Source organism: Daktulosphaira vitifoliae, unplaced genomic scaffold (genome assembly GCF_025091365.1).
Source record: "Daktulosphaira vitifoliae isolate Bord-2020 unplaced genomic scaffold, ASM2509136v1 Scaffold_1, whole genome shotgun sequence".
In the NCBI taxonomy this organism is placed as follows: Eukaryota; Metazoa; Arthropoda; class Insecta; order Hemiptera; family Phylloxeridae; genus Daktulosphaira; species Daktulosphaira vitifoliae.
Genome location: NW_026099572.1, coordinates 12132652 through 12160388, shown reverse-complemented (window position 1 = coordinate 12160388; position 27737 = coordinate 12132652). Strand labels below are relative to the sequence as shown.

At 27.9% G+C, this 27737-nt stretch overlaps 1 protein-coding gene and 1 long non-coding RNA gene across 4 annotated transcripts in view; one reads left to right on the top strand and one right to left on the bottom strand.

Annotated features, from left to right (window-relative positions):
- The window catches only part of LOC126896072 (uncharacterized), a 35530-nt gene extending 10708 nt beyond the window's left edge, over window positions 1-24822 (top strand). Inside the window, exon 4 of the long non-coding RNA XR_007701768.1 lies at window positions 24693-24822. This is a non-coding gene — a long non-coding RNA (uncharacterized LOC126896072). The remainder of the gene's footprint in view (window positions 1-24692) is intronic.
- Window positions 249-27737, bottom strand: LOC126896066 (fatty acid synthase-like). 3 transcript variants are annotated; one of them, XM_050668512.1, is made up of 31 exons: window positions 27569-27735; window positions 27290-27432; window positions 26904-27227; window positions 24623-24823; window positions 23008-23246; window positions 21522-21755; window positions 20706-20900; window positions 19808-19939; window positions 19515-19745; window positions 19272-19461; window positions 18981-19210; window positions 18613-18917; window positions 17680-17830; window positions 17469-17573; window positions 17291-17396; window positions 16788-17219; window positions 16565-16725; window positions 16402-16484; window positions 12453-12522; window positions 9951-10127; window positions 6312-6494; window positions 6057-6252; window positions 5789-5990; window positions 5585-5712; window positions 5411-5519; window positions 5215-5353; window positions 4867-5137; window positions 1314-1582; window positions 1030-1254; window positions 622-828; window positions 249-546 (listed from the first exon to the last, which is right to left on the bottom strand). In XM_050668512.1, exons 2-31 carry the CDS (start codon window positions 27426-27428, stop codon window positions 355-357), a joined length of 5826 nt encoding a protein of 1941 aa, XP_050524469.1. In that variant the 5' UTR covers window positions 27429-27432; window positions 27569-27735; the 3' UTR covers window positions 249-354. The 3 variants fall into 3 exon arrangements, with proteins under 3 accessions (XP_050524469.1, XP_050524470.1, XP_050524471.1); XM_050668513.1 differs by having other exon boundaries at window positions 12453-12519; XM_050668514.1 differs by lacking the exons at window positions 249-546; window positions 1030-1254; window positions 1314-1582 and having other exon boundaries at window positions 751-828; window positions 27569-27737.

The window sequence follows — 27737 nt, the reverse complement described above, 5'->3', positions numbered from 1 at the left end:
TGTCAGATATCATCTATACTTGTCCCAACTATGCCACTTCAATACTGTGCTGCGGTCCCTACTGTGCTACAATTTTTTATTTATAGGTCTTTATTACTGCAAGCCTGTGTGTCAAAGTCTTCTTTTAATCCGGACATGCTCGTGAATATGTTTTCATTAAAAAATCGTAAATTAAAAAATAAATATTTACTTTATTTTAATTAAAACAATTAATTAATTAGTTAAACTAAGTAACAAAAATTGTTGGCTATGATATTTTATTCATAATAAAAAACATTTAAACAAGAAAATAATTTGTACTATATTTTCGTATTGTTAATCTACTTTTTGAAAAAAAAATTTCCATTAGTTTGTTCATGCAAGTAATTTAAGAGCTTCAAATTTAAAATTTATATTATTATATTTTTCTTGGAGTGACAATTGATCTCCATCTCCATAGTAAAAAGCCACATTATCATTAATTTTACGGAATATATCATCTAAACAATGTTTCTTATTGGAATCTGATTTTTTTACTTCATACAAGAATGGTGAAGAAAAAATGTACTACAATCGATATAAAATATACGTTAAAAATAAAAATAAATTATACTTGAAGTATATTACATGTATTATACGTACGTCATTTAAAGCAGATAGTACATCACTTGTAATTTCATGTACAAATATTTGTATTCGTGCTAAAACTTTATGTTTTAAAGGTTCAGAATCGATTATTGCTTTAAATATAGAAAGCACAATATTAATATTTTCCATTTCTTTTGGGTTTTTTTTATTACTCAATAATTCATAGATCTGAGATTTTTGTAAGTCGAAAGATATATTAGTCTGAAACAATAAAAAAAATTCTTAATTAATTAATGTGTAATAACAAAAATAAAACGTATACCAATTGTAATAAATTCTTAAGAAGAATAATTTTAATAAATAATAATTATATTCATTCGCCGACTCCGAGTAGTTGGCATTAAGGAAAGGAAAAAGAAGAATAATTATATTCATTCAAAGTTAATAATTAATTTTAGTTACTTTGTTTAGTACTGAAGTATTATTTGTTTTTAATTGTCTTTCTTTATAATTATTCATTACTTCTTTTGCCCTTTCAATGATGTTATATGGATCTCCATACAGCAATGATACAGAAACAATAATTTCTTCGGATTCTAAAATTTGTGCCATTTTTAGTGCAACTATTCCTCCCCAAGATTCGCCAATCAATGATACAAAATTCTTATTCGTAATTTGCTTTAATTTCTGAATTAAATAATAGAATGATTAATGTATTCAAAGTGGAAACATAAATTTTGCTTTACCTTAACAAGGGATTGAGCTAGATGGTTTATTGATTCAATACTTTCTGGAAAACGAGCTTCAAAAGTAGGATACATAAGAAGATTGTAAAATTTTTCGCTATATTTTGATTTAAATCCAGGAATGAAAAATATAGCAGAATTTCCTTTAACGTGTGAGTATTTCGGACTTCTAGTCTGTACTTCAATAAAATCAACTTCGTTTCCAATATTGATTGTTGATAATTGTAACTCATCATATGTTAATAAATGATTAGTTTTTTGATAAGAATCTAAATTTAATAGAATGATGTTATACAAGTTAGCATTTTTATATAGGGAATTTATAAAAATTATAATAGTAAATAAACCTGTATTTAGTTTTTTCTCAATGAATGATTTAACTATAATAACGATTTATTACTGAGTTTTACTTTTAATTTTTAAGGTATTTTTATCATAATTTCATACAACATTGTATTTGTTTAACATTCTATTATAGTTCCTATGCGTGATTTGTCTCCGCCTTTGGATGAGATTTTGGCTCGTGTCTTTGGTAAACAATATTTCTCATCGATTGATTTTTCGTCCGGTTATTAGCAGGTTGGATTACACTCGTCCGTCCAAAAATATGTATCTTTTGTATACAATGGCTATACTTACTTTTTTGCCTTGTTTCTTTTGGTCTTAATATTTCTAACACTGCATTTGGTAAGTTTTAGAAGCGTCACTTACATGTTACACATTTGATTCTTACGCAGGACATGATAATGATGTTCAAGCTTATGTAGACGATGTTCTTGTGTGTACAGTGTCATTTGATGACCATATTAAATGTCTGTCTGATCTGTTCCAAAATATTTTTAAGTCGGGCATGACATTAAAATTTTCTAAGTGTAATTTTTTTAAAAGTTAAATTAAGTTCCTTGAACATATAGTTACCCCGCGTGGTCTTGTTATGGATATCAGTTATTGGAAGCTGTACAAAAATACCCATCACCACGTAACAAGAAATAATTACAATCGTTTATTGGTTTTGTCATTTTTATCGCAAGTTTTTAAACCATCATGCGTCGCTGATCAGTCCTTTGATTGAATTATTGTCTTTACCTTTGTTCAAATTTACTAAAGAACATCATGATCAATTCGAACGTGTAAAAAATTCTTTTTCGGATATCATCCTTGTACATCCAAACTTTAATTCTGATTTCTACATTTAGACTGACGCGTCTAAGCTTGGGCTTGGCGTTGAACTATTTCAATTGGATAGTAACAGTCAACATAACACAATTGCATTTGCGAGCCATGTACTTAATGCTGCGGAAAAGAATTACTCTATTATTGAAATGGAACTGTTGTCTATTGTGTTTGCTTGTACAAAATTTCGTGTATTTTTATTGGGACATCGTGTGAATGTGATCACAGACCATCAGGCTCTTGTTTTTCTCTTTAAATGTCGGTTGCGAAACGCTCGACTAACGCGTTGGACTTTATTATTACAAGAGTATGATTTACATATTGTTCATTGTCCTGGTACTCAAAATGTAATCGATGCTCTCTCTCGTAGCTCTGTTGATCGTGATGAAGTAGTTGAGGAGTTTAAAAGTCGAAGCGCCCCCAAAACTTTCAACTGACGTTATTGAAATATTTAAAAATGTTGATGTACACCAATGGTCTGATCCAAAATTGAGTATAGTCATAACAAAATTATCTACGTCGTCCCACGTTTCAGTATTATCTGATTATTATATGTTCTTTAACAACATTTTATTCCGTCGAAGGTCCAAATCAAGTGAATCTGTTTACCCAATAATTTAATTGATGATGTGGTCATTAAATTTCATGAATTATATGGTCATGTTAGCACAAAGAAATGTGTAGGTGTTCTTAAAGATTTTTGTATATTCACCGATATGGATAGAATAGTCCGAAAGCTGTTATCGTCTTGTGATATTTGTCAAAGAGCTAAACCTTCTAATCAACGAGTTGAGGGATTTATGCAACATATCCTGTCTAATAATATGTTGGACAAAGTTCTAGTTGATTTGTATGGACCACATCCAATTGGCTGGAATGGAGTACAGTATATTTTTGTGGTTTTGGAGAATTTCTCAGGATTTGTTCGGTTATACCCGCTAAAAAGGGCCACTACGTCAGCTACCCTTAATCAAATTATTAAAGACTACATACCCTCTCACGGGAAACTAAAAAAAATAGTCTCTGATCACGGTAAACAGTTCAGTAGCCGTCTGTGACAAACCCGGCTATCTGAACTTGGCATTCCACCTACACATACAAGTGTATATCATCCATAGTCTAATCAGTCTGAAAGAGTTATACGCGAATTGGGACGTTTATTTAGTACATATTGTCACCAATACCATACAGAATGGCCCCGTTATTTAACATATATTGAGTGGGTACTTAATCATAGTATCCATGAGTCTACTGAATTCACACCAGTAAGTTTATTCGACAATCAAGAAGAAAAGCCCCTTATAAAATATGTATTTTATCGTGTGAGTAACTTAAGTACTCGCGTGTATTTTATCCCAGTTCCTTAATCTAGACACGGGCTACAGTATGTTTTACATATCAACCACATACAACTTCAATGATCATAGTTGTGGTTAATAAACCACGAGGTATTGTAATAATTTATACATATAACAATATATAAACTTAAATTACACTTTTAATTAACTTAAAATTAAATTCCACTTATGGTCCGGTAATCAAATTTGATAGATGTGACACCTCACCTAGGCGATGGCAACCCTTGCTACCATAGCTAGCCGTTATGCAAGTGGCAAACCACGTTGTTGTTGCATGCCAAAAAAAGCCCACTTGCAATCTTTGGTATCATTAATATTAATAAAATTGTGTTATGAAGTTAAGGTAATAGGTTGAAATGAATACTTTAATATAGAATTTCAAATAAAACACCACACATTTAAATTTGTATTAGAATCTAATACATCAATACAAATTTTCTTTAACATGTAATGTAAAAACTGTTGGTATGATAAGGCATACTATAATGATAAAAACATTATTACTACTAAAAACTATGCGCGAAGATTTAAAAAAAAAAATTCATAATTCGGCCAATAATGAACAGATTTTAACAAAATGTTCAGGGTACATTTGAAATATCTTTGGGCGGGTCTAGTAAAAATTTCAGATTTTATATGAAAAAACGCTGGCGGCAATAAACATTTTTAATAACATTTTTAAACGCTCACGGTTTGGTAAAATTTTTTTCTCATCTTCGCGAAAAATATTCCAAAAATAACGTTTTCAAAATGAAAGCTCTTTCATTAAAAAAAAAAAATTTAAATCGTATGTAGTTAAGTAATTTTTCCAGCATTGTCTAATTTTTCAATGTTTTATTATATAATAAGATGTTCAGCGTACTTCCAAAACATTTTGCTTGTGACAGAGGGTGGGAAAACCCACGCATTTACAAACTTACGCGCCGAGGAACAATGCGTTACCGCCAAAGCTTTTTAGGATTTTATTTTTATATTTATATAGTTATGTTTTATCAACTAATTAAAATAACAAATGATTTTACTTTTTGCATTATCCACTGTGAGTTCATAGGTACATGAGTTTAACTCGTCAGGTTTGATTAAAAGTGAATCCAACAACATCATTAATTTGAAACGGTTGTTTTTAATATTTAAAGTATTCCAATTTATGTTTAATACATTTAATCCCTTTGATTTGAGATCAGCGCATAAGTTTTCACATTTACATGCTATACAAATAAAGGGAGTAAGATCTGACTTTTTACTCAAATTTTCAAAGACTTGACTAAATTTTTTGACGTTATCATAGCTATCCTAAAAAGTGTTATTCTACTTAAAGCACACTAATTTTATTAAACGAGAATACATTCGTTATAAACTTAATTGTTTACTTGTTCAACTAAAAATAAACCTCCAAGATTATTAGATTCCGTTAAGTGGTTAAACCATTTGTAAATTTCTTCCTCTGGTTTTGTAAACAAATCAGTTTCAATTTTAATTGAAATATTCTTAGAAAGTAATTGATTAAACCTAAATTTTAATGATGTTAACTATTAATCAAGATAATTTAAAATCAATCCTACTTACTTTCTACATTCCATTGATGACAAAATCATTTTATTAATCACTATATTGATTTTTTGAGCTCCTCTTTGAACAAGCCATTCTGTTATTTCGAGCCATCCATTTTTATTTCCTATTAAACATTAATTTTTAATTTAAATTTTCAATCAATTAGATAACTTATGTATGTTTTAATACCAATGATCACATATACTTGATTAGGAAGGCATTTATAACACTCATCTGCTTGCAATTCGACATATCCTGACTTCATAATGTTATCATTAATTGGAAGAATCAATTTTTCGGATGTTAAATACAAATTTCTAAATTTTAAAGTAATTTTTACTTTTGTAAATATTTTTGAATGATATTGTTGTGCGATTAATCAAATAATCAAACCTTATTGTATTAAATACTTTTTTGTAAGACAAAGTATTTGAAGGACTTTCTAGTATAAAATTTTTTAATGGCTTAATAACACCCTGATGAAGTCCATTTATTATCAAATCACGTATAATACATTTATTTTTATCAATTTCCACTAATAACTTATGGTTATTTAAATTATGCATAGATACATTATTTATAAATACCCTTGACCCTATATAATGATAATTTATATTATTTATGTATCATAATTTCACTTAAAATTAATTCAATTCATTACCTATATTTTCGTTTTTTTGTGCAACATTAAATGAAAAATTATAAATCTTTCCATTATTTGCTATTATATTTGCTGAAGTATCAAGTCCAGTCTTGTCTAAAAAGTTTAATACATAATTTATTTCAGTTTTAAAAAGCATCTTCATTTTTATATCGAACGTGTTGTCATCATTTATAATAATGTTGGATCTTGGTAACTTTGAGCAAATAAACAAATTACTTTACATGGCTATTAATTGGCAAAAGAAAATCTTACAGATGGATTTTGTTCTGAAATTATTTTAGCTTGCTTTTCATTTTCCACGACAACAAACACATTGTAGCTCTGGTATAAGCAAATTGAAATAGCTGCTTGTCCTATTGGATGCATACCGGACGTTATTAAAACCGATGGGTTTAGTTTTTCATGTTTCCCTAAGATATTGAATAAATAATACGCCTAAAATTGAAAATAAAAATTATAGCTAAAATAGCATAACTATAATAAACAAAGATTTAAATAACACTTTTAATAATGAAACTTATTAATAACAAATTTAAAATAAATCAAGCACAGTGGGGACGGGCATAGTTGGGTCCAGTATTGATTTAATGTAACAGTGATTAATATTGCTATCATAAAAAAATCTTCGATGCAAATCTGTAGAATTTAATCTGTTTAATCTGTTTAAATCTGTTTAATTTAAAAAAAATTGTGGATTATTCCAAAAGCAACATGATCTCCTATTACCTTATTTCTATTCTAATTACAAGTTTTATGATTAATAAGTGTAATATATATGAATAAATATTTATTACAGTAATTAAATATAGTATGATATTTTACATTAAATTTTTTTTTTGTCTCAATAATTGTTTTTTTTCTCTCTTATCCCTTCATTTTCAAAGTGGTTTTTGCCTTCGGGTTTTGTTCACTATTAACTTAATTGTCATAATTTAATAAAATTCCCTTAATATTCTTAATCAACAAAAATCTTTTTATTGCGTGAATATCTTCAATATTTACGTGTATCTTATTTTTTTTACCTTTAATAAATTCTCCCTAGTTTTAAGGTAAAGTATGTCCATTACTGGTTACATCAAACAAAACATATTTTGTTTTATTTACAAGGTATCGGCATATTATAGTCTACAACAACACTATATTTTAGTATTTATATATATATATTTGTTTTATTCGACGATCCACTTTGTTTCATCATAGTGTATATTATTTCAATTAATATTATTTGGTTTACTTATTGTTTATTTTTTTTTTAATCCACTTATGGTCCGGGTGTTGTTTCTTTTTTAACCTCTTTCGATACTATCTATCATACGCTTTCTTCAAATCTATAAATTGCATACACAGCTTTTTCTTCTTATTCCTAAATTTTTCAATTAATTGCCTCGCACAAAATAATTGCTCTATTGTTGACTTATCAGACTTCAATCTAAACTGGTTTTTAGATACCGACGTATCATTTCTTATTACTTTATTTATTACCTTTCCGAAATTTTCATACTATGGTACATAGCTTTATGCCTCTATAATTTCTACACTCCTGTATGTGTCCTTTACCTTTAAATATCGGCACCACAATACTATTCCTTTATTCATTTGGGATTTTCCCTTCTAATAAGATTTTAGTTAAAAAATAATTTAATCACCAAATGTCAACATCGCCTAATATATTCCATAATTATACTGGTACTTCATTTACTCCTACTACTTTATTCTTTTTCATTGATGCCACAGCCTCTCATACCTCTTTCTCGCTATTTAAATCTACCAGTCCCACGATGCTCTAATGTATCTCTTCGATATTCCTCATTCAGTAAATTTTCTAATACTCTTTCCATCTTTTTTTCGCATTAACATCACTCGATAGCACCCTTTTTTCAATACTTTTTATATACCTTACATAATGATAATCTTTATACCTTTTTTCTTTTACGTTTGCAAGTCTATAGACTTTTTTCATCTTCTTTTGTTCCTAGCCTATTATACAACTCTTAAACTTTGTTTTACTGCACACTTGGTTTCTTTGCATAAGCGTTTATACTCCATCTAATCTTCTCTCTTTTTGCTCTTCTGCCATATTTTGAATTGCTTTTTCTTACTTTCTATGATTTTGTGAACGTTCTCATTCCACCACCAGGTTTCCTTATTTCTTGGCATTCTACTCCTACTCTCACCAACAATCTGTAAAAATGTATTCTTTACACAACTAGAAAACATATTCTTCACATCATTTTAATCTCCCTTGACATACCACATCACCCTCTCATTTACCATCTTTAAAAATTCTTTTTAATTTTCCACTTTCCATTTCCATCACCGGATCCTCAATTTTTCTCCTGTGTTCTTTCTGTTTTTGTATATTCTCTTCTCATTTCACCACAACTCCATAACCATCAGTCTATGTTGTATAGTTACACTTTCGCCTGGTATAACTTTACAATCTTTTACTCGCTTTACGCTCTTCCTCTTCCACATAAAATAATCGATCTGTGATCTATTCCTCCCACTCTTATAAGTTATATAATGTTCTTCCCTCTTTCTAAAATAAGAATTAACCACAGCAAGATCATATAATACTGCGAAATCCAGGATTCATTCTCCAGCTTCATTCTTCGCACTAAAACCATACCCTCCATGTACTCTTTCATATCCTCTCCTCTCATTACCTACATGTCCATTCATATCTTCACCTATCAACACATCCTCATTTCCGGGCACTCCTTAAATCATCTCATCCATCTCTCTCCAAAACACTTTTTTGTCTATATCATCACATCCTACTTGTGGTGCATAGACACTTATTACATTCAACACTTTTCCGTCGAAAATTAATTTTACGACTATAATTCTGTGACTTTTTCTAGCTACTTCTACTACTTTACGTTTTATCTCCTCATCGATTACTATCCCTACACCATTCTTTGTATTAGACTTACCTGAGTATATTATTTAATAACCCTCACATATTTCCCTTGCTTTTTCTTCCTTCCACTTTATTTCCTGCACACAACAAATATTTACTTTTCTCCTCTTCAATACTTCTACTAATTATCTACTTCTACCAGTTAATATTCCAAAATTCCAAGTACCTTATCTTACTTTATATCAATCATTCTCCCTCGCAAAAGTTGTCCGGCTGGTATCAAACACTTTATTCCTTAGCCCTTCTCCGTTTTTAACTATTTTATTTCCTCTCGCTTATTGTCCCCACGTACATCCGAAATGGTACAATCCGCTTAAGTTTTGTTCAGGATTTATGCCATTAAGTAATTTATAAATAATATCTCATAAAATAATTTTTATTTTTTAACACATTGATATCAAGGGGTCGGCCTGGATAGTGTTTAAATTTTCTGTTTCTGCGCGCAAGGTCCCGTGTTCGATCCCCAGGGTGCCAACGAGATCTTTCTTGTAATATTTTCATTGATGATGTCTGGTCTCTGGTACAATCCGTCCTGTCCATCATTGACCTAGCTAAAAATCACCTTTGATTTCTTAACACGTGAAAGAGGGCCACCACCCTTTGTAACATGTTAAGTTAGGGAAATAGAAAAATGCAAAACTGATAATTTTTTTTTTTTAATTTTAGTGTTATAGCAATGTAATTGAATAAAAGGATTTATGTCTCTTCTCAATATTTGTAATATTATATTCCTATTATAAGATCCGTCATTGTTTTTCTAAAATTATTTTATTAGTCTAATTGTGTTTTATCAATAAAACAAATGTTTAATTCATACATAATGTTCAATATTTGGATGTTAATCTGATGATTCCTTTTTTCATTAAGTTGTCATTAAATTATTATTTCGATTAAGTAATATTCTAATAGTTTTTGATGAATAACAACTTAAACTAACTATATTTGTTGGTTAAAAAAATAATGCTTACCATTGAGTATGCCAGAGGAACAGTAACTGCATTTTCTAATGACCACGTTTCTGGTACAGGCCACGTCAATATATCTTCGTAGATCATCTCATTTTTCGATTTTATACAGGAAAGAATTCCCATCACAGCTTTTCCATTTTTGGTGATGCCCGAGTATTCGACGGGACCAAGTTCATCCTTTTTACAGTTTTGTATGATTTACACATAAAATACAATGTTTAAGTATTGTATAAACATATTTATTGATATTTATGTATTACAAATGTAATCATTAAAGTTCGTTGTTTTTCTAGACATGTTATCTTAAAATGTTATTATATTATACTCATACTATTATGAGTATATTGAATTAACTATCAGTTAATAAAAAAATAATTTTATTCAATAAGATATTTAAAAAAAATTTAATAATTTTTTTCCATAATAAAAAACATTACATTAGCTTTAATTTAAGATATATATAAAAATGTCAGACTTTCTGGAACACTTTCAAAAGTTAAGTTGAAAAAGTTGTAATTTTAAATCCCCCCCTGTTGTTAGGTAAAGGGTCAGATTTATAAAAAAATACACCAATTGATAGGTAAATATATCAACCATCTATAATCAAAAAATATTATACTGATTTGTTCATTTTTAAGAAAGTTATGGCAGTTTTAAGTAAAAAAAAACCCAGCACAGGGGGGTCATGGCACAGTGGTGACGTGGCATAGTTCAATCAAGTATTATGATATCTGACAGTGATTAAAAAGACTATAAAAAAAAACGCTTCGATGCAAATCTTTAGATAGTGTTTAATTTTAAAAAATTGGTGGATTATTCCAAAAGCTACATGATCTGCTAGTTCCTTATTAATATCCTGATTAAGATAAAGTACGTCGAATGAAAAAGGGATATATATATTATTTCTCATAAAAAAATTGTGTTGATCCATTCACTTTTCAATAAGTTATAGCATTACAAAGTTAAATATAATATAAAAAATAAAATCGAGAATTTTAACACGAAAATAGCATTTGGTAGCCATTTTCGACGTGAAGATAAGTCTAGACGTCAAATTTTTTTTTTTTTAAATTAAAGTATATTACATTAGCATTAATTTAAGATATTTATAAAAGTGTCAGACTTTCCGAAACATTTTCAAAAGTTAAGTTGAAAAAGTTGTCATTTTAAATCCCCCCCTGTGGGCAGATAAAGGGTCAGATTTACAAAAAAAATATACCAAATGATAAGTAAAGACATCAAGCATCTATATAAAAAAAAATTATATTGATATGTTCCTTTTTTTAAAAAGTTAGAGCATTATTAAGTTAAAAATATAAAAAAAAATTATTTTACAAAAATTGTAATTTTTTATTAATTTTGATGTCTACTTTCACCACGAAGACAAGTCCAGAGGTCAATTTTTTTTGAAATGTTAAATGTCTTAGACTAGATACGATTTGTGATCTTTTGACGTATTGTTGAAAGAAATTGGTTCGATGAGAGCTGAGAAAAAGTGGTAACAGGCACAAAAAAAAAACATCATAGTAAAACCAATACCTTCTCAGCTTCGCACTGAAGTTAATAATATATAAATCATACTAATTATCCTAGTTAAGTTTTCTTCTTTTTTTTCCTCGTTTAATCAATGTTTTGAACTGAGAACCTAACCGGAATCTTCAATTATTTGTTTTAAAGTACCGAAACCCTACCAAACACCGGTTTTTTTTAAGGTTCATAAAATCCATTATTAATTATGTTACTATGTAAATCTAATATGGCTCACGTGTTATCGTACTAAAATATTAATTATATTATTATTACGATAATAATATACAATAAAAATCGCAATAGAGACGTTTAATTAGTAATCAAACAAATGCAATTTTTACCGATTACACATGTTGTAAAAAACAATTAGTTTTAATGTTAAATTATATATCAATTTTATTCAATGAAATTGTCGATGTTTATTTAAGTGACCAAAATTTTCATAGAAATAAATTCCATACGTATTTACGTTTGTACATAGTATTACTTCTATCTATCTTTGATTAACTTAGATCAATATTTGTGGTATGAACACGAAAAAATTCAAATTTTGTTGAAATGCTCTAAATATTTAATTATAGTATATAAATAAGAAATGCTACAAATTTTTCTTATAATGTGCTTTATAAAATGGCTACTTTAATTTTTTTGTTTTTATTTCTGATAATTAAAAAAAAAATTTTTTTTTTGATCTATAAAAAAGTTATTTATACTTTATGTTATCATTAAAGTCTATACTTAACCAGTTAAAAAAAAAAAATAATAATAATAAAAGAATATGATGAACAAATGTTTCTGCAACTAACGATTTGTGTAATATCTGTGTACAATTTATTATATAAGGATATTAAAAAATATTAGCGTTTTTACCAAATTTATATTCTCTATGTAATTAAATAGTGAATTATTATGATAAACCGCTAATTTTTGAAAGAAGACCACGCTTCTTTACAAAAAATATTTTTATCTTACCTCGATGCTATCATCTATAACAGTGCTTTTGTGATTGAGACCCAAATACTTTATTGTCAAACCATTTCTACTAAAATTGTACAACTATTAGTAATGTAATTTTTTATTTAATTATAATCAGAGCTCCGAACTTTATGCACTTGTAAAGTTTATTTTAGTCATCCTGAGTACATCAATGATAAATGATTAACTATTAATTTAGTTTTTTTTAGGGAAAGGATCGCTTTCCACAAGAACAAAACATATTCTTATACTGCTATATACAGAGTGATTTTTTTTTATCATAACCCACTCAATTACTTGCAGAATATATATAATTTAAACATTTTTTTTTTTTTTGTTATCTTTAGTTACACATTATTCTTGAATTATTAACTATTTAAAACTTTTTATGTTCATCCCTTATGCCTTGGGTATCAACTTTGTTTTTTTAAATGGGAATACATATTTTTAATTTAATAAAATGTTTGGATTTTTAATTCCATAGTAAATGGCATTTGAATTTTTATTATAACTTCATTTGTTTATTAGATATAAACATTTAAAATTTCAAATTTTTGAGTTAATATACATGTATAATACATAAGAGATTATAAATACAGATAGCAAATTAGATTTTGATGATATTGCTGTCACAGTCACAGATTGTTTATTATCAATTATGACTATCATTAGATATATTTTCTGTATTGTCAGTTAGTCCAGCGTTTCCCAAATTTTTTTGACCGCGGCCCGGTACGAAATTTAAAAAATTTTCGCGACCCACCTTATGAAAAAAAACATTTATTTACAAAACAAATTTTATTTTTTAATAAAAATCATGTTATTTGTCTGTTTCTTTCATACACAAAAATTGCAAAATAATTATATAACAAAAACAAATTAAAAAAATATCCATTATATTCATGTAAAACTTAAGTAAATTAACTAAACTTTATTTTACACATTTTGGCCTTAGTGCGAATGATGATGTTATTTGTCATCACATAATAATTTCAAATTAGGATGAAATGATGTTAAATTTATTCCCAAATTCGATTCGACATCCAATCTGTTCCAGTACTTATTTTATAAGTACACCAAGATTGAGAACGCAGCACACGTATAAGTGGAGAAAAAAGGCATTAAGAATTGTATAGCTTTTTCGCTTATTCTTGGATACCCTTTTTGACAGCGCAACCAAAAATTAATTAGTAGTGCAGTTTCAAACACTTTTTTAAGATCGGTGTCGCATGAAATTTCAATTAAATTATCAACTTCTTGTTAACTAAGATTAAGCATTTCATTCTTTTCAATTTTAACAGAAAGATGATCTTTAATCCACATATTATTTGAGGTAATATCCGGAAAGTAGTCTTTAAAACTATTTATTAGCATCGAAAGATGTTCTTGAATTGAAACTGATAGTGTTTCAAGTGGTAAAACTTCTTCATCGCAGTTTAAATGGTTTTCAATAAATTTATGTAATGTTTTAAAAGATTTAAAATTTTCTTTTGAAAGTCGTTGTTTCCACAGAATAATTTTTTAATTATTGCAGTGACCTTTCCCGATACTTTGAAATTATTTAAACCAAAGCCTTGCAAATTTAAATTCAATTTATTGAATGTAGCAAATATGTCACAAAAATAAGCTACTATTATTAACCATTCGAAATCGTGCAATCTATCCTTAAATGGAAAAATAGCATCTTTTTTAGATGGTGGATGTTCATTCAGAATACCAAGACTTCATCATTTAGCTCAAACAGACGTTTTAAAACGTTTCCTTTTGAAAGCCATCGTGAATTACAATATAAAAAGAGGTGTTTATGATCACTCCCCATTTCCTCGCATAATTCGATAAAAAGTCTGCTATTTAATGGACGAGATTTTATGTAGTTTACAAACTTTGACACATTCTTCCAAAGTCATGTTTGAATTTAAAGGCAAGCGTTTTATCACCAAAGCTTATTTATGGATACTACAGTGCACCCATACACAATTAACTGCTAATTCTTGAATTTGTTTAAACAAACCTTTATGACAACCTGCCATTGCACGTGCTCCATTGCTACTTAGACCAACACACTTCATCCAATCAATACCGTGACTAGTGACAAAATCATTTGTCGCTTTAAAAATCTCATCTGAGATCGTTCTTGTCGGCGCCTTTTACAAAACAAAAAATCGTCTTGTATGGTGTCTTCGTCAATATATCTGATAAAACACATTAGATTTACATTATCCTCAATATCTGTGCTTTCATATATTTGCGAGGAAAAAAAATTACTTTTTTTTACTTTAGCAACTAGTTCTTCTTCTAAATGTTTCGCGCAATCACCAATTCTCCATTTAACTGTATTATTTGATAATGGGATCGCTGAAGTCAAACTTTTTTCCTTTATTCCGCATAAGATATTTACGACAATTTTTAAAGCGGGAAGTATTAATTTTTCTCCAACCTTATTAGGATACCCAGACTCAGCTATTAATTTGGAAATTTCAAAAGATGTCAAAGTGAGGTTTTCATTTACTAGTGAGAAAAGAGTGCATTTTTCAATTTTTTTTTTGAGCAGCATCAATTCATTTTTCTTACCAGTAAAAAAGTTAATTGGCTTATCAGAATACTCAGAATGAAGTGTGTTTAAATGTCGTTTTAATTTTGACGGTTTCATACTTTCATTTGAAAGTTGCTCATTGCAGATAATACATAGCGGTAAATTATTTTGACTGCCGCCGGCAATGAACCCAAAGCGTAAATATTTGCGAGTCCAATTAGCTTTACGCTTGTTACTTCGGCGCTGTATTTCTGCTTTAGGAGCTTCAGGCGAAGTAACTCCACGTCATAATGTTCAGATTTGCTTGTACTTGGTTGATCATTATCATTTAAATTTCTGGTTTTCTTGATTAACCATTTATCCATTTTAAAAAATGGTGGATACTTTAATAAAAAGAATTTGATTATTGATGATTTATAAGAAAAAGTATTTCTTGTACTTACCGATGTGAAGTTGCTATTAATAATAATAACTATTCCCAAATAAAATAAAAAAAAATTAAAACGTATCAGCTTCTTTTGACATACGTGAGTTTGCGAGCATGTACCGGAGAAAGCATTATCTGACTATCACTATACTGAATGACGAAATCATAAGCAAACATGCGCAAACAGCTGTGTGGACAATAGTAAGCGCGCTTTCACACGGCAATAGTGGTATCGGATACATTTAATTGCACATTTATGTTCGGACGGTCCTTAAATATAAATGCGCAAACTCTGTTCGATTCAGAAACGTTCAGAACTGCTTGTAGGAATGAAATTAAAATGAAACAGACCATTTTTTTTGGTTTTTACAATTTTTGCCGCGACTCATGTGAATTTTTCTGCGACCCACACTTTGGGAAACGCTGAATTAGTGTATTTATAAACTCACAACAATGTACCTTACTACCATTGATAATAAAAATGCTGTGTACCTGCTAATATCGATGTCATATAAAACCAATTAGCTACCTGTATTTATAATCCCTTGTATATTATACATGTATATTAACTCAAAAATTTGAAACTTTAAATGTTTATATCTAATAAACAAATAAAGTTATAATAAAAATTCAAATACCATTTACTATTTAATTAAAAACTCAAACATTTTATTAAATTCAAAATATTTGTTCCCATTTAAAAAAACAAAGTTGACACCCTTACCAGGCATAAGGGATGAACTTAAAAAGTATTACATAGTTAATAATTCAAGAATAATGTGTAACGAAAGATAACAAAAAAAAAAAAAAAATGTTTAAATTATTATTACTTTTAAGTTCATTGTAAGTAATTGAATGGGTTATGATAAAAAAATCACCCTGTATACACATAATAATTTTTCACGAGTTATTTGAATGTCTCAGAAGTGGTTCAAATGAATTTTATAAATGCATCAAGTACCAAGCTCTGGTTATAATAATTTTACTTAGATACTGGAATTCGAATAGAATCTTTCTGGTATTCGTCATGAACCTTGTAAATGCAGTCATCAATAAAATTATTCAAATCCTATGTCAAAAGTTCTAGTAAAATTTTTTAGTTCACAAATGAAAAATCCAATTTTAGTATTAATTGTAGTCTTTTGTTACCTTAACAATCAAGTTACTATTTTTATCAAATCTTTTTGTTTCTAATTTTATCATACATGGTATTGGGTCGAAACCTTTTAATTTTTTATTCGTAATATTGGATACCAAAACACCATTACACATAACTTCTTTCGTTAATGTATTGTAAAAAACATTTATATCTGATAAATTTAAGAGTTTTAATTAATTAGGAAAACTATTTGCTTTGTTTCTTTATCCTTACTTTTTTTTTCACAATTTTTAAATTTTTCAGGGTAAAAAATAATTTCATGAATGGATTCTTCTATTTCTGCATGAGAAATATCTAAGTTTTCTAGAATTTTTATTTTTAATAACGCATCCAAAAAGTAGAACCAATCATTTTTCCATTTTATGTCAGCAAGGATAAAGTTTTTACATAATTTAACATTGTCTATTGTCTTGAAGTTTTTGCCTAAGTTGTAACCTTTTTGCTCAAGAAATGTATACAACTCATTTTTCGTGAGGAATAATTCCATTGTGTTCTCGATTAAGTTTAAGTTTGAAAAAGATAATGAAGTTGTTTTTCGAAAACTTGAATCAAAAAAGTTTATATATCCACTCAATAAAATTGCGTCATTATGATTGAACTCAAAATATCCTGTATTTTGTATCATATAATATATATCTGAAGAACCTATAAAATATTTGCAGCTTTAATATTTGATAAATGAATAAAATCACAACATAATAACAATTAAATTTTACTATTGTATTGTGCTGCAATATTTTTATGGACTTTGATATTGTTAAATACAATCGGCTTTGTCACTGAATTTTTTTGGAACTCAACAAACTTCGTCCATATAATATTCTGTAAAATAAAGAACAATGTTCTTAAAATTAGTTTTCATAAAATTTATTAACTATTTTATTAAATGCATACCAAAAGATATGATAATGGTAAAATATTATGTCCATTGATTTTATATGGAATTAGTTTTTGATTTATGTTGAGAGAAAGCGGAAAACTTCCTTCACGGTATACTGTCTACAATTTTTAAATAAATACATTTTAAATAAAAATTCAACGTAATTAAATTATTCATATAATTAAAACCTTTAAAAATACAATTCTATTATATTATTATTCAAACCTCGTTTAATAACAATTTTGAATAAATGGTCCATGATACTGAATAATCCCATAATGGTAAATCATGAAGGAAAGGTGTTCCTCGATTGACTGGGTACTTGACTGAAGGATAAAGTGCATTAATATTCGGATTTATATCATGTGTATACATTCTAAAAATTATTTAATGGTTATAAAATTCATAATTATATAAATATTTCTAAATGATTTCTGACGTGTCATTTTTAGAATTTTCGGACTATAAAAATCTCTAAAAAAAAATGTAAAATTTGAACCAAACCGATATTTTTTTAAGTCACACCTCATGTAAAATAGTTTTGGTTCAATAATAAAATTTAAATAGAAAAATTAATGATATATATATAGCATATATTTATTAACGATTGATATTTTAAAAGTTTACTAAAATCAAATTAATTATTCGTTAAGTTACCAAATTAAATTAAATTAAGATAGTTATAATATAACAAGCTTCTTCTCTATAGATTGTAAATAATAAATTTATATCATGTGTATTATCGCCAAATAGTGTTTACACACTATTATTTTGAGTGCTTTACCAATCAAAAAATTATTTTTTATATAAATAGTTTACAATACTGATATAAAAGACTAACTATATGTGAGGATATAGACGGTTCATTGGGTTAAATTTAAGGGTTGCTTCAAATTAATTATTTGAATTCATCACAATGATATTACTTGTTTATGACTTAAGATTTTTAAGAATCGTATAAAAATTTCGAAATCATAAAATTATTAACTTAATAAAAATATTGAAATAAAATTAGGCTAGATATTAACTATTATGTGAATTACATTTTCGCTTTTATTAGCTATGAATAATTACACAGAAACTTGAAATTTTGAAAATGTAATAAATGTTATACGTATTAATAAAAATAATATTAGTTTAATAATTTATAAATCTCACTCTCCAATTGCCTCGAAAAGAATATTGATCGACTCGCCTTTTACATTTTTTGTAAGTGATATATTTTTCACTGATTTATTTAATGATCGTTTCAAAATCGCTTGTAATAAGCCACGCGGAGCGATTTCAATAACAACGGCGTTTTTAGGAATATGTCGAGTAGCTTCTTCAAACAAAACACTACTCAATAAATTATTTGTGAGATACTCTGCCGAAGATGTTTTAGCTAATTCAGATTCCCATTGAGATTCCGGAACTGAACTGCTAATCCATTTCGAAGATCTTTGTTTTGGTTCTTTAATTACCTAAAAATTGAATAAACTAGAGTATAAATGAATAAAATATTGAAGTGGGCAGACTCGCCATACTTCTTTAAGATATTTCAAAAGAGCTGGAAATGCAGGTTTTATGTATCTGCTATGATAAGCTATATTGGCGACGTTAATAGCTTTAGCAAAAATACCTTCCGCCTTTAAACTATCTACAAATTTATTAACACTCTTAGTTGGACCAGATATTGTACAATTAGTCGAATTATTATGACATGCTATATCAATATCTGAAGGGACTCTATTTTTTATATCCATATAACCAAGTCCTAAATATCAATAAAAAATTATATCAAATTTCACTATATTTTTAAAGTTTCACGCCATTACCAATGGCAGCCATCATGCCAGGAATTAAATCTGTTTCAATAGATGCAAGGCCGCGAGCATACGCAGCATATATCATTTCTTCGGCAGTTAAACAACCATCAGCGTAAGCGCATCCCAGTTCTCCAGCTGAGTGGCCTATAATACCATTTGGCACGACCTCTAACGCATTTAAGATGTCAACCAAAGCTATCTGATATATCCAAATCAATATGGATTTTTTAAAAAGTAATGGAATTATCATACTTGTATAGCTGCAATTCCCACGAAGGAATTTAGTATGTTGTCAAATATAGTCGTCTCCTCAGAAGTTATAATATTTATAAGATCAATTCCTTTTAACTGCAATACTGCGTGAGATTTTCGAATGGATTCGGCAAAAATAGGCAGATTCATTAGATCAGCGCCCATTCCTAGCCATTGTGAACCCATACCAGAAAAGACAAACCAAATGGGGCGTTTTTGCAGCGTTACGTTCTTAAATTTAAAAATTTATAATTCAATTTTTTAACTTATATATATGCTTCAAAAAATTTTACCTTAATGTTGATATTTTGATTAGACTTTGATTGAGATAATATCGTAAAACCACGATAGAAATGAGCACTCATATTTTTAGAAAAAATATCGCGTGTTAATGAAATATATTCTTTATTTTCATTACTTAAAATCTAAAAATAAAATAAAATAAAATCAAGTTTGTTTGTAACAATTAGAAAATACAATATAAAAATTTACAATATGATTCATCGCATATTTTAATAGCGGTAAACCTACAATTAATACATAGGAATATTGCCACAAGCATTCATATTTCCATTCCATATGTACTAAAAAAAAGGTCCGCTACTTAAATAAAGTACACTATACTTTGTGTTTGTACTATTTTGTGATTTGGTTTGTTTTGAAATATAGACAAACCTTATGAACTACCCTAAACAGTAAATTACATGAAATTCATAATGTAAAAATGAAATATTTAAAATCCATAAAGCATAAATTTGGCCATTAAAAACTCAATATTTGAGCTACTAGATTGCTATAAAAAATACATAAAACAGTTTTAAGAAAAGGCTCTCTTGTAAAAAGTCAATTCAACATATTTTTTTTAAATGTATAACATTCTTAACATTTTTTATTGTTGAAACTCTTTAATAATCTTTTCATAATTCATCAAACAAAATTATTTTTTGTTTGATTTACAAAAAAAAAAAAAATTATTATTTATCGAAAAAATAAAATCTTTTTAATTGTTCATTAATAGTAATTATGCTGAGTTGACATGTAACAGATGACCTATTTTCTTATTTAGTGTAACTCTGTATAATTAACTTACAATTCTAAAAACTGAAATTTTCATTACAATATAGTCTAAAATATAAAATGTCAAAGCTTCCAAAATTGTTTTCTTGTAAAATGACATTATTGTTGTATTACCTTGTTCAATACCCCAGTCACATTTACTTCATTTCTCCCTGAAGCGATTATCAATGAGGGTAAATCATTTTTATCCATATTCAATTGATTGATATTATTATGTTTCTTCAGTATAACATGTGTAAAATTATTTAAAATCCCAAATGCAGTTATTCCTATCATATCTCCAGTGAATGGCATTGGATCCGTTACTACCTTTATGTTAAAACAAAATATTTAGTTGAAAATTTCATGATATTATTTTTTAAATCAAGATATTTGTATATAGAATGTTTAATAAGTAAGTAAACTGGTTTCTACTGTTCTCCTTGTTTGTAATAACTGACCTGTATTCTTAAAAAATCACAGTAAGTATACGAAAGGAATTTCAATTAATTTGGTTTTTAAATATTAAATGACGAGTTATAATTAAGTACAGTAGAAGTCCGATAATCCGGCATCCAACAGTAGAACAAACTTTTTTGTATTTGCATACTGTATTTTTAGTTTAATTATTAAAGTAATTGTTCTTATAGCAAAGCCTACACTAAAAGGAAAGGGCACCGCCCGATAAACGGAGCCGGTCCCGAACGTGCCGGATTATCGGAATTCTACTGTATTAACAGGAAGTTTACCTAACCATAATAGTAACATTAATATTATTCATAAAAATAACAATTAATCAATACATACAGGGTGTTCAGAAGTCAGGAAACAGGTTTCTATTGTTCTCATTGTTACAAACAATGAGAACAATAGAAACCCGTTTCCTGACTTACTGAACACTCTGTATATCAATTTAACAATATTAATTATATTCATCGTGAATAATACTACCTGCATCTTTCCCTTTTTCATTGAAATAACATCTGGATATGGTTCTGAATAATTTATATTAGGAGGTATAGAACCACTTTCAAATATAATAATAGCCTTAACAATTGATGAAAACAATCCTACTTCTTCGGTATTGCCAATATTACTTTTCACTGATCCTATTTTTAGTGGCGTTTTTCGTTGATTAGTACAGAATATTTCATCTAATACTTTTAATTCCATATGGTCTTCATCCTACAAACATGTTGTTGTAATAATACACCAAAAATTAATTTTTTAGTGTAACTCTTCCTTAGATGATGAACATTTAAATAATTTTTAAAGGTAACACGGGTTGAAACGGGAGAATACACTTTATTTTAAATAAGCACTAATAATGCTTATTTAACAGTATAATGCTGCATTATACTGTTAACTTCTGACAAAAAATTATATTTACATAAAAACACACATTATAAAATTCCTTTTAAAATATATATAAAATATAAAATATATACATATAAAATTAGCTGAGGACATATTAAAAACTTCCGAAATACTCGTCTGAAAGTTGTTATCAAACAATTATTTTCTTAATTATGTTATTATCTAATAAATAAACTAGTTAGATGTATATGTAACCATTTGACAAAGTTAATTTGAAACATAATTAAAAAAAAAAAATTTGGCACCCTTATAAGGTATAACGGATGAACATAAAAAAAAAAATTATTATTGAAAAATTGAGAGAAACATATAACTAAAAGAAACAAATGAAAAAATTATCAAAATTATTATATTTTTTTAATTAAGTGGCTTATGATTGACACGGCCACGGCGTTGTCACACGTTTAACATCCCGCGGTCGTGTCAGCTCCTTCTCAGCCACCGCTCCACTGTAAACCGGACCGTTACACACACGCGTTATCGTCGTGGTGTAAAGTCCAATAAATGCCTAGCGTCGAATATCCGCCGCAATAATACGTCGAGCAGACAGTCACCCTCGGACACCAATTTAAGAGTTTCGTCGTCCGTTTTACGAACAACTAACTTTTTCTCGCAGGATAGAAGTTAATATATTTTGTCTTAGTTTTTTTTTTTTTGCCTTTGTTTTTCAATTAAACATCGTTCTGTCACGATCTTCTTTTTTTGTTGTAATTATTCTGTTACACGTCATTTAAATAAACGGCTCGACGCCACCTACGGCTATTAACAAAAAGGTCTTAAACTTATTGTGTGCCACACACGTCGGTCCACCATTTCACCTCCAACATGATAAATGAAACACTATACACAATTCTTGACTTTGGTAACCAATAACTTTTAGAAGTTTTTACACCCTTATAAGGTATAGACATGAACACAAAATATACTTTATGATTGATAAATTGATAAAAACATGTACTTAAAATAAAACAATAAAAATTATTTTCAGTATTTGTTAAGTGTTTTTTTTTTTATACTAATTGTATTAAATTTTTTTAATTACTCAGCAGTATTTTCATACCTTAACTCCTGATCCATTGGCTTCAATATACTCAATACTAGTAGGATCAACATTTACTTCTTTGTATGCTTCTACTATAGTTGTTCTCAAAGTTTCAATTGAACGTTCAACAATAAAACCATTATGATCACCAACGAAAGTTGATTTAATATTAAGCAATGTCCCGTAAGATCGTTTTGCATTAGATGCTTTTTGTAAGTACAAAACAACTACTGCTTCTGATCTATTATAGCCATCGGCTATAAAAATATATTCGATTACAATACAAATTAATGATGAAGTTATTTTTCTATATAATTTTGTTTTAGTTTCGATGTAAAGCTAAAAAGATATTAATTTCACCATGATGTGTTTTTTGGTGTCTGTCCGTGAAAATTCTCAGATCTCAATGGACCGATTTTTTTTAACCATGTGTCAAAAGAATCCGTATTTAATACGGGTTCTTTTTTTTTTCACGACTGGCATTATTGTGGGCCGCCCTGGAACTGCCGTGAGGCATTACTTCAGGCCGGCCCATCTAATTGAATCTGTCAGTGCCAAAATTTAAAAAAAAATATCTCAAAATTTCGCTTTCGTAAAAAATGAGATTTTTAAAAAATTTATTCTGTATTTTAAAACAGCTATAACTTTTTTTAAAAAGTACTGATTTTAGCTAAATTTTAGAGAAGTATAAAAGAGACAATAATCTTATTTTTGATATGCTTACAAAGAAAATCCAAAAAATAAGTACAAGAAGTGTATAATAGAGACCAATTTTACATGCAAGTGTATCAATAAAAAATTTAAACAACTTTTGAAAATGTTCTAGAATATCGGGTCCATTTTAATCTATATCAAATTAAATCTATTGCAGTGTGCTACAATATTAATAAAACAAGTTTCTCAACGATTTTTGCACTATGATAAGTTGACCATCTAAGATAAAAATTAAAAATTTTATCAAAAAATATACGTTAATTTTAATTTTTGAAAATGTTCCGAAACATCTCTGTTCTTTAAAGTAATACCAAATCAATGATTTTTAAAAAATAAATGTTCCAACTAAATTTTTTTTGAGTTATTTGGTTTTAAGCGCAAAATTGCAAAATTTGTTTAAAAAGTCACTTTTTCAACGTTGATCATAATTTTAATCCCGATATTTTAGAAATAACTTAAAAAGATTTTTGTTAGAATTATCAGCTGACATGCCAAATTTGTTTTTATTGCCAAAATGATAAAGAAAAACATAATAGTAAAAGTATTAAATGAGTTTCTTGTACTTCATGTTCCCTTAAAATAAGTAATTGATTGTTTAGCAGAAAGTAAAGGCTAAACAATTACAGACATTTGCCATTCATATTGCACAATAAAACAAATAATTTAACAAGCCTTTAAAATTTTAGTGAAATAAAAAATAAAAATGTAATTGTGAAATTACAAATATATTATAAAAATCATTGTGAAATTTAACAGATTCGTATCAATGCGTTTTTCATAATAGTGTTAATCACTGTCAGATATGATCTATACTTGTTCCAACTATGCCATTTCCCTTTGTGCCTCGCCTCATTGCGATGAATTTTTTGTCAATTTAATAGTAATATAAATAACATTAAAAAGTCATATTATTGTTTACCATTCGCGCTAAATGATTTTGTTGCGCCAGTTTGTGTTAGTTTATTTAATCCTTTATATTGTAATTGCAGTTCTGATTGCAAAACTAAATTTGAAACACCAACAATTGCAGAATCAATAAATCCACCTTCAATTAAATTTTTTGCCATCGTCAAACCAATTGCTCCACTTGACCATCCACTCACAAGTGTAAAACTTGGCCCTATAAATTATTGTTTATAAAAAAATTGAAAATTTGAGTGATTTTGAGTTAATAAAATATTAATGTTAATCATATTATAATAAAACTCTTTTTAATTTTTAAAACATATTCTTTTTTGTCTGCTACATTACATTATATTATAGATGCTTATACTAATAATTTTAGATTCGATGCAAAGCTGAGGAGAAGGTATTAATTTTACTATGCTGTTTTTTTTTTATGTTTATCGCCACTTTTTTTCAGCTCTCACTGGGCCGATTTATTTCAATGATACGTCAAAAGATCATAAATCGTATCTAGTTAAAGACATTGCACATGAGCGAAATCCTCCAAAAAATTGCGATTTTTAAAATCAGTAAATTTCGACATTTTTTTTTTTCTAAAAATTACCATAATTAATTGAAAAATGAACAAACCAAAATAATTTTTTTTTATATTGAAGCCTTAAGTAATTTCCTTTTTATTTGATTTAAATTTTATGATAATCTGATCCTTTACCTGCCCACAGGTTGGGTTTCAAATACAAAATTATTAAATATCAATTTCATACTATATTTAATTGCTATAATATATATTTATTTATTTATTTTACGCCAACGGCATTTCAATATATACAATAAATTAAAGGTTAATGATAGTATTTACAACAACAAATATATATAAGATTATAAACATTACATGTTAGAGCACAATATAAATTAAGAAAATGAACAATATATGTTTGCATAATAGCAGATATAGATCTAATAATTATTACTAAGAGTTATTAAGTACACGGAGCATTCTATGCAAAGGATGATTATTGGAGTAATTAGTACTGTGAGAGGGAACAAGGTAAAGAGAGTGATATCTATTATAATGTACAGGTACTCGGAAAGAAATGGAAGATAAAAGTTCAGGAGCATCGACTGAACCACTAAGAAGTGAGGTGATAAATGAAATATCGGCATCTAATCGGCGAGAAGATAGGGTAGGAATGTTTAGGGATGATCTAACGGACGAATAATCATGAGGTGGGTGTTCAGTATTAAATAAAAAAGCGGCGTAGGATAGGAATCGGTTTTGCACTCTTTCCAAGCGTAGTTGGTCTTTGGCCAGATATGGGTGCCAAACAACTATTCCATACTCCAGAATAGACCGGACAAGAGTGAAATAAAGAGAGCGTAGACAGGCATGGGACGTAAAAAGACTAGTATTACGCTTTAAGAAACCTAGAACTTTCAAGGCTTTACCAACTGTGATATTTAAATGCTGCTCAAAGGACAAAGATTGAGAAAGATGGAACCCTAAATCTTTAACGGTAGTGACACGTTCAAGAGGAGAGCCATTCATGGTATATTGATAAAAAATAGGAGTTCGTTTTCTATGAAAGGAAATAGTGTGGCATTTACTTATATTGANAAAGATATTTATTCATATCTTATACTTTTAAATCTAAGAACTACTAATCAGGATATAATTAAGGAAATAAGAGTTGATGTTGCTTTTGTAATCATGAACCAATTTGTTAGAATTAAATACTAACTACAGATTTGCATCAAAGCATTTCTTATAATAGTGATTTTAATTAGTGATTAGCATTTTCGAATAGTTTTTATACAACCGAATAGTTTATTTTTGGCATAAACTATTCGAATAGACTATCGAATAGTTTTAAAAACTATTCGATTAGTTTTACCTAAAATTTTTATTAAGTATACTTAATTATAATAAGAAGATAATTAACGAATACTTATAAACAAATTATTATACAATTAATAATAGTAAAAATTAGTAATGAGCATTTTCGAATAGTTTAAAAACTATTCGAATAGTTTTTAAAACTATTCGAATATATTGTGTAACTATCGAATATTTTTACTATTCGAATATTTTTTGAATGACTATCGAATAGTTCGATAGTTTCTATTCGATATTTCCCATCACTAATTTTAATCATTGTCAGATATCATCTATACTTGTCCCAACTATCCCACGTCCATAATGTGCTGCGACCCATTAACTTTAGTTAGGCGAAAATATTATAAAAATTAATTATTTATAAAAGTAAGCGAAAATCAAAATAGAATTAGATATTTACCTACTACATCCAAAATGTATGATATTCGATTTGATTGCATTGCTTTCGATGTTCCCATTAAGAATAAACCTGAATATTGAGAACCTTCTATTAAACTTCTTTCGTATTCACTAATGAAAATTCCAGTAAACACTCCAGTATTTGTTCCCCGTAGATCGCTTGGATTTAAACCTGCATCTATAATGGCTTCAATTGCTCTTTCATATGTCAACCTTAGTAAAGGATCCGTAGCATCAGAAAGCAATGGGTGTGATTTGAAAAACGTACCATCAAATTCTAGACTGTTTTTTACTTTACCTGTTGAACTTGCTGCACCAAATTTAGCTATAAAATAAGATTAAAAATTAATCGATTCTAAATTAAACGATGTAATTTGTTATTTGTACCACAAGACCACTTCTCTGTATTTAAAGTCACGCCATTAGTTTTACTAAACAATAATGTTTTTAACTCTTCAGCATTCGCACATTGTGGAAAAATTCCTCCGATTCCAGAAATAACAACTTCTTCTTTAACAGTATCCATACTTCTAAAAAAAAAAAATCCTAATAAATTTAATAACAGAAAAATAGAAAAAATGTAAGATTTAACTAAATTTAATTAAATATATTTTAACTTGTTGAAAAAATACACAATGATATACATTGTCATAATATGTTTTGTACCTTATTATTGTACTCAAACAAATACACTCTTTCAATTTCTTCACAGTAAGGTAAAGACTATTATACAATTGAATTGTAAAACTTAAGTTAAATTCGAGAACAGAGCGGTTTTATTGCGACTTTAGACATGTCAATGACCAGTATTAAAATAATTAAACAATCAAATATT

What these genes read in the sequence shown, in the direction of transcription:
- LOC126896066 (XM_050668512.1), bottom strand. Translation starts at nt 27,428, where the DNA reads ATGGATACTGTTAAAGAAGAAGTTGTTATTTCTGGAATCGGAGGAATT. An exon ending in CTTTTCGAGGCAATTGGAGA is followed by an intron (nt 17,831 to 18,612) that starts GTGAGATTTATA and finishes AATAATTTTTAG; the next exon opens with AATGTATACACATGATATAA. An exon ending in TATTGCAGCACAATACAATA is followed by an intron (nt 17,220 to 17,290) that starts GTAAAATTTAAT and finishes AATATTTTATAG; the next exon opens with GTTCTTCAGATATATATTAT.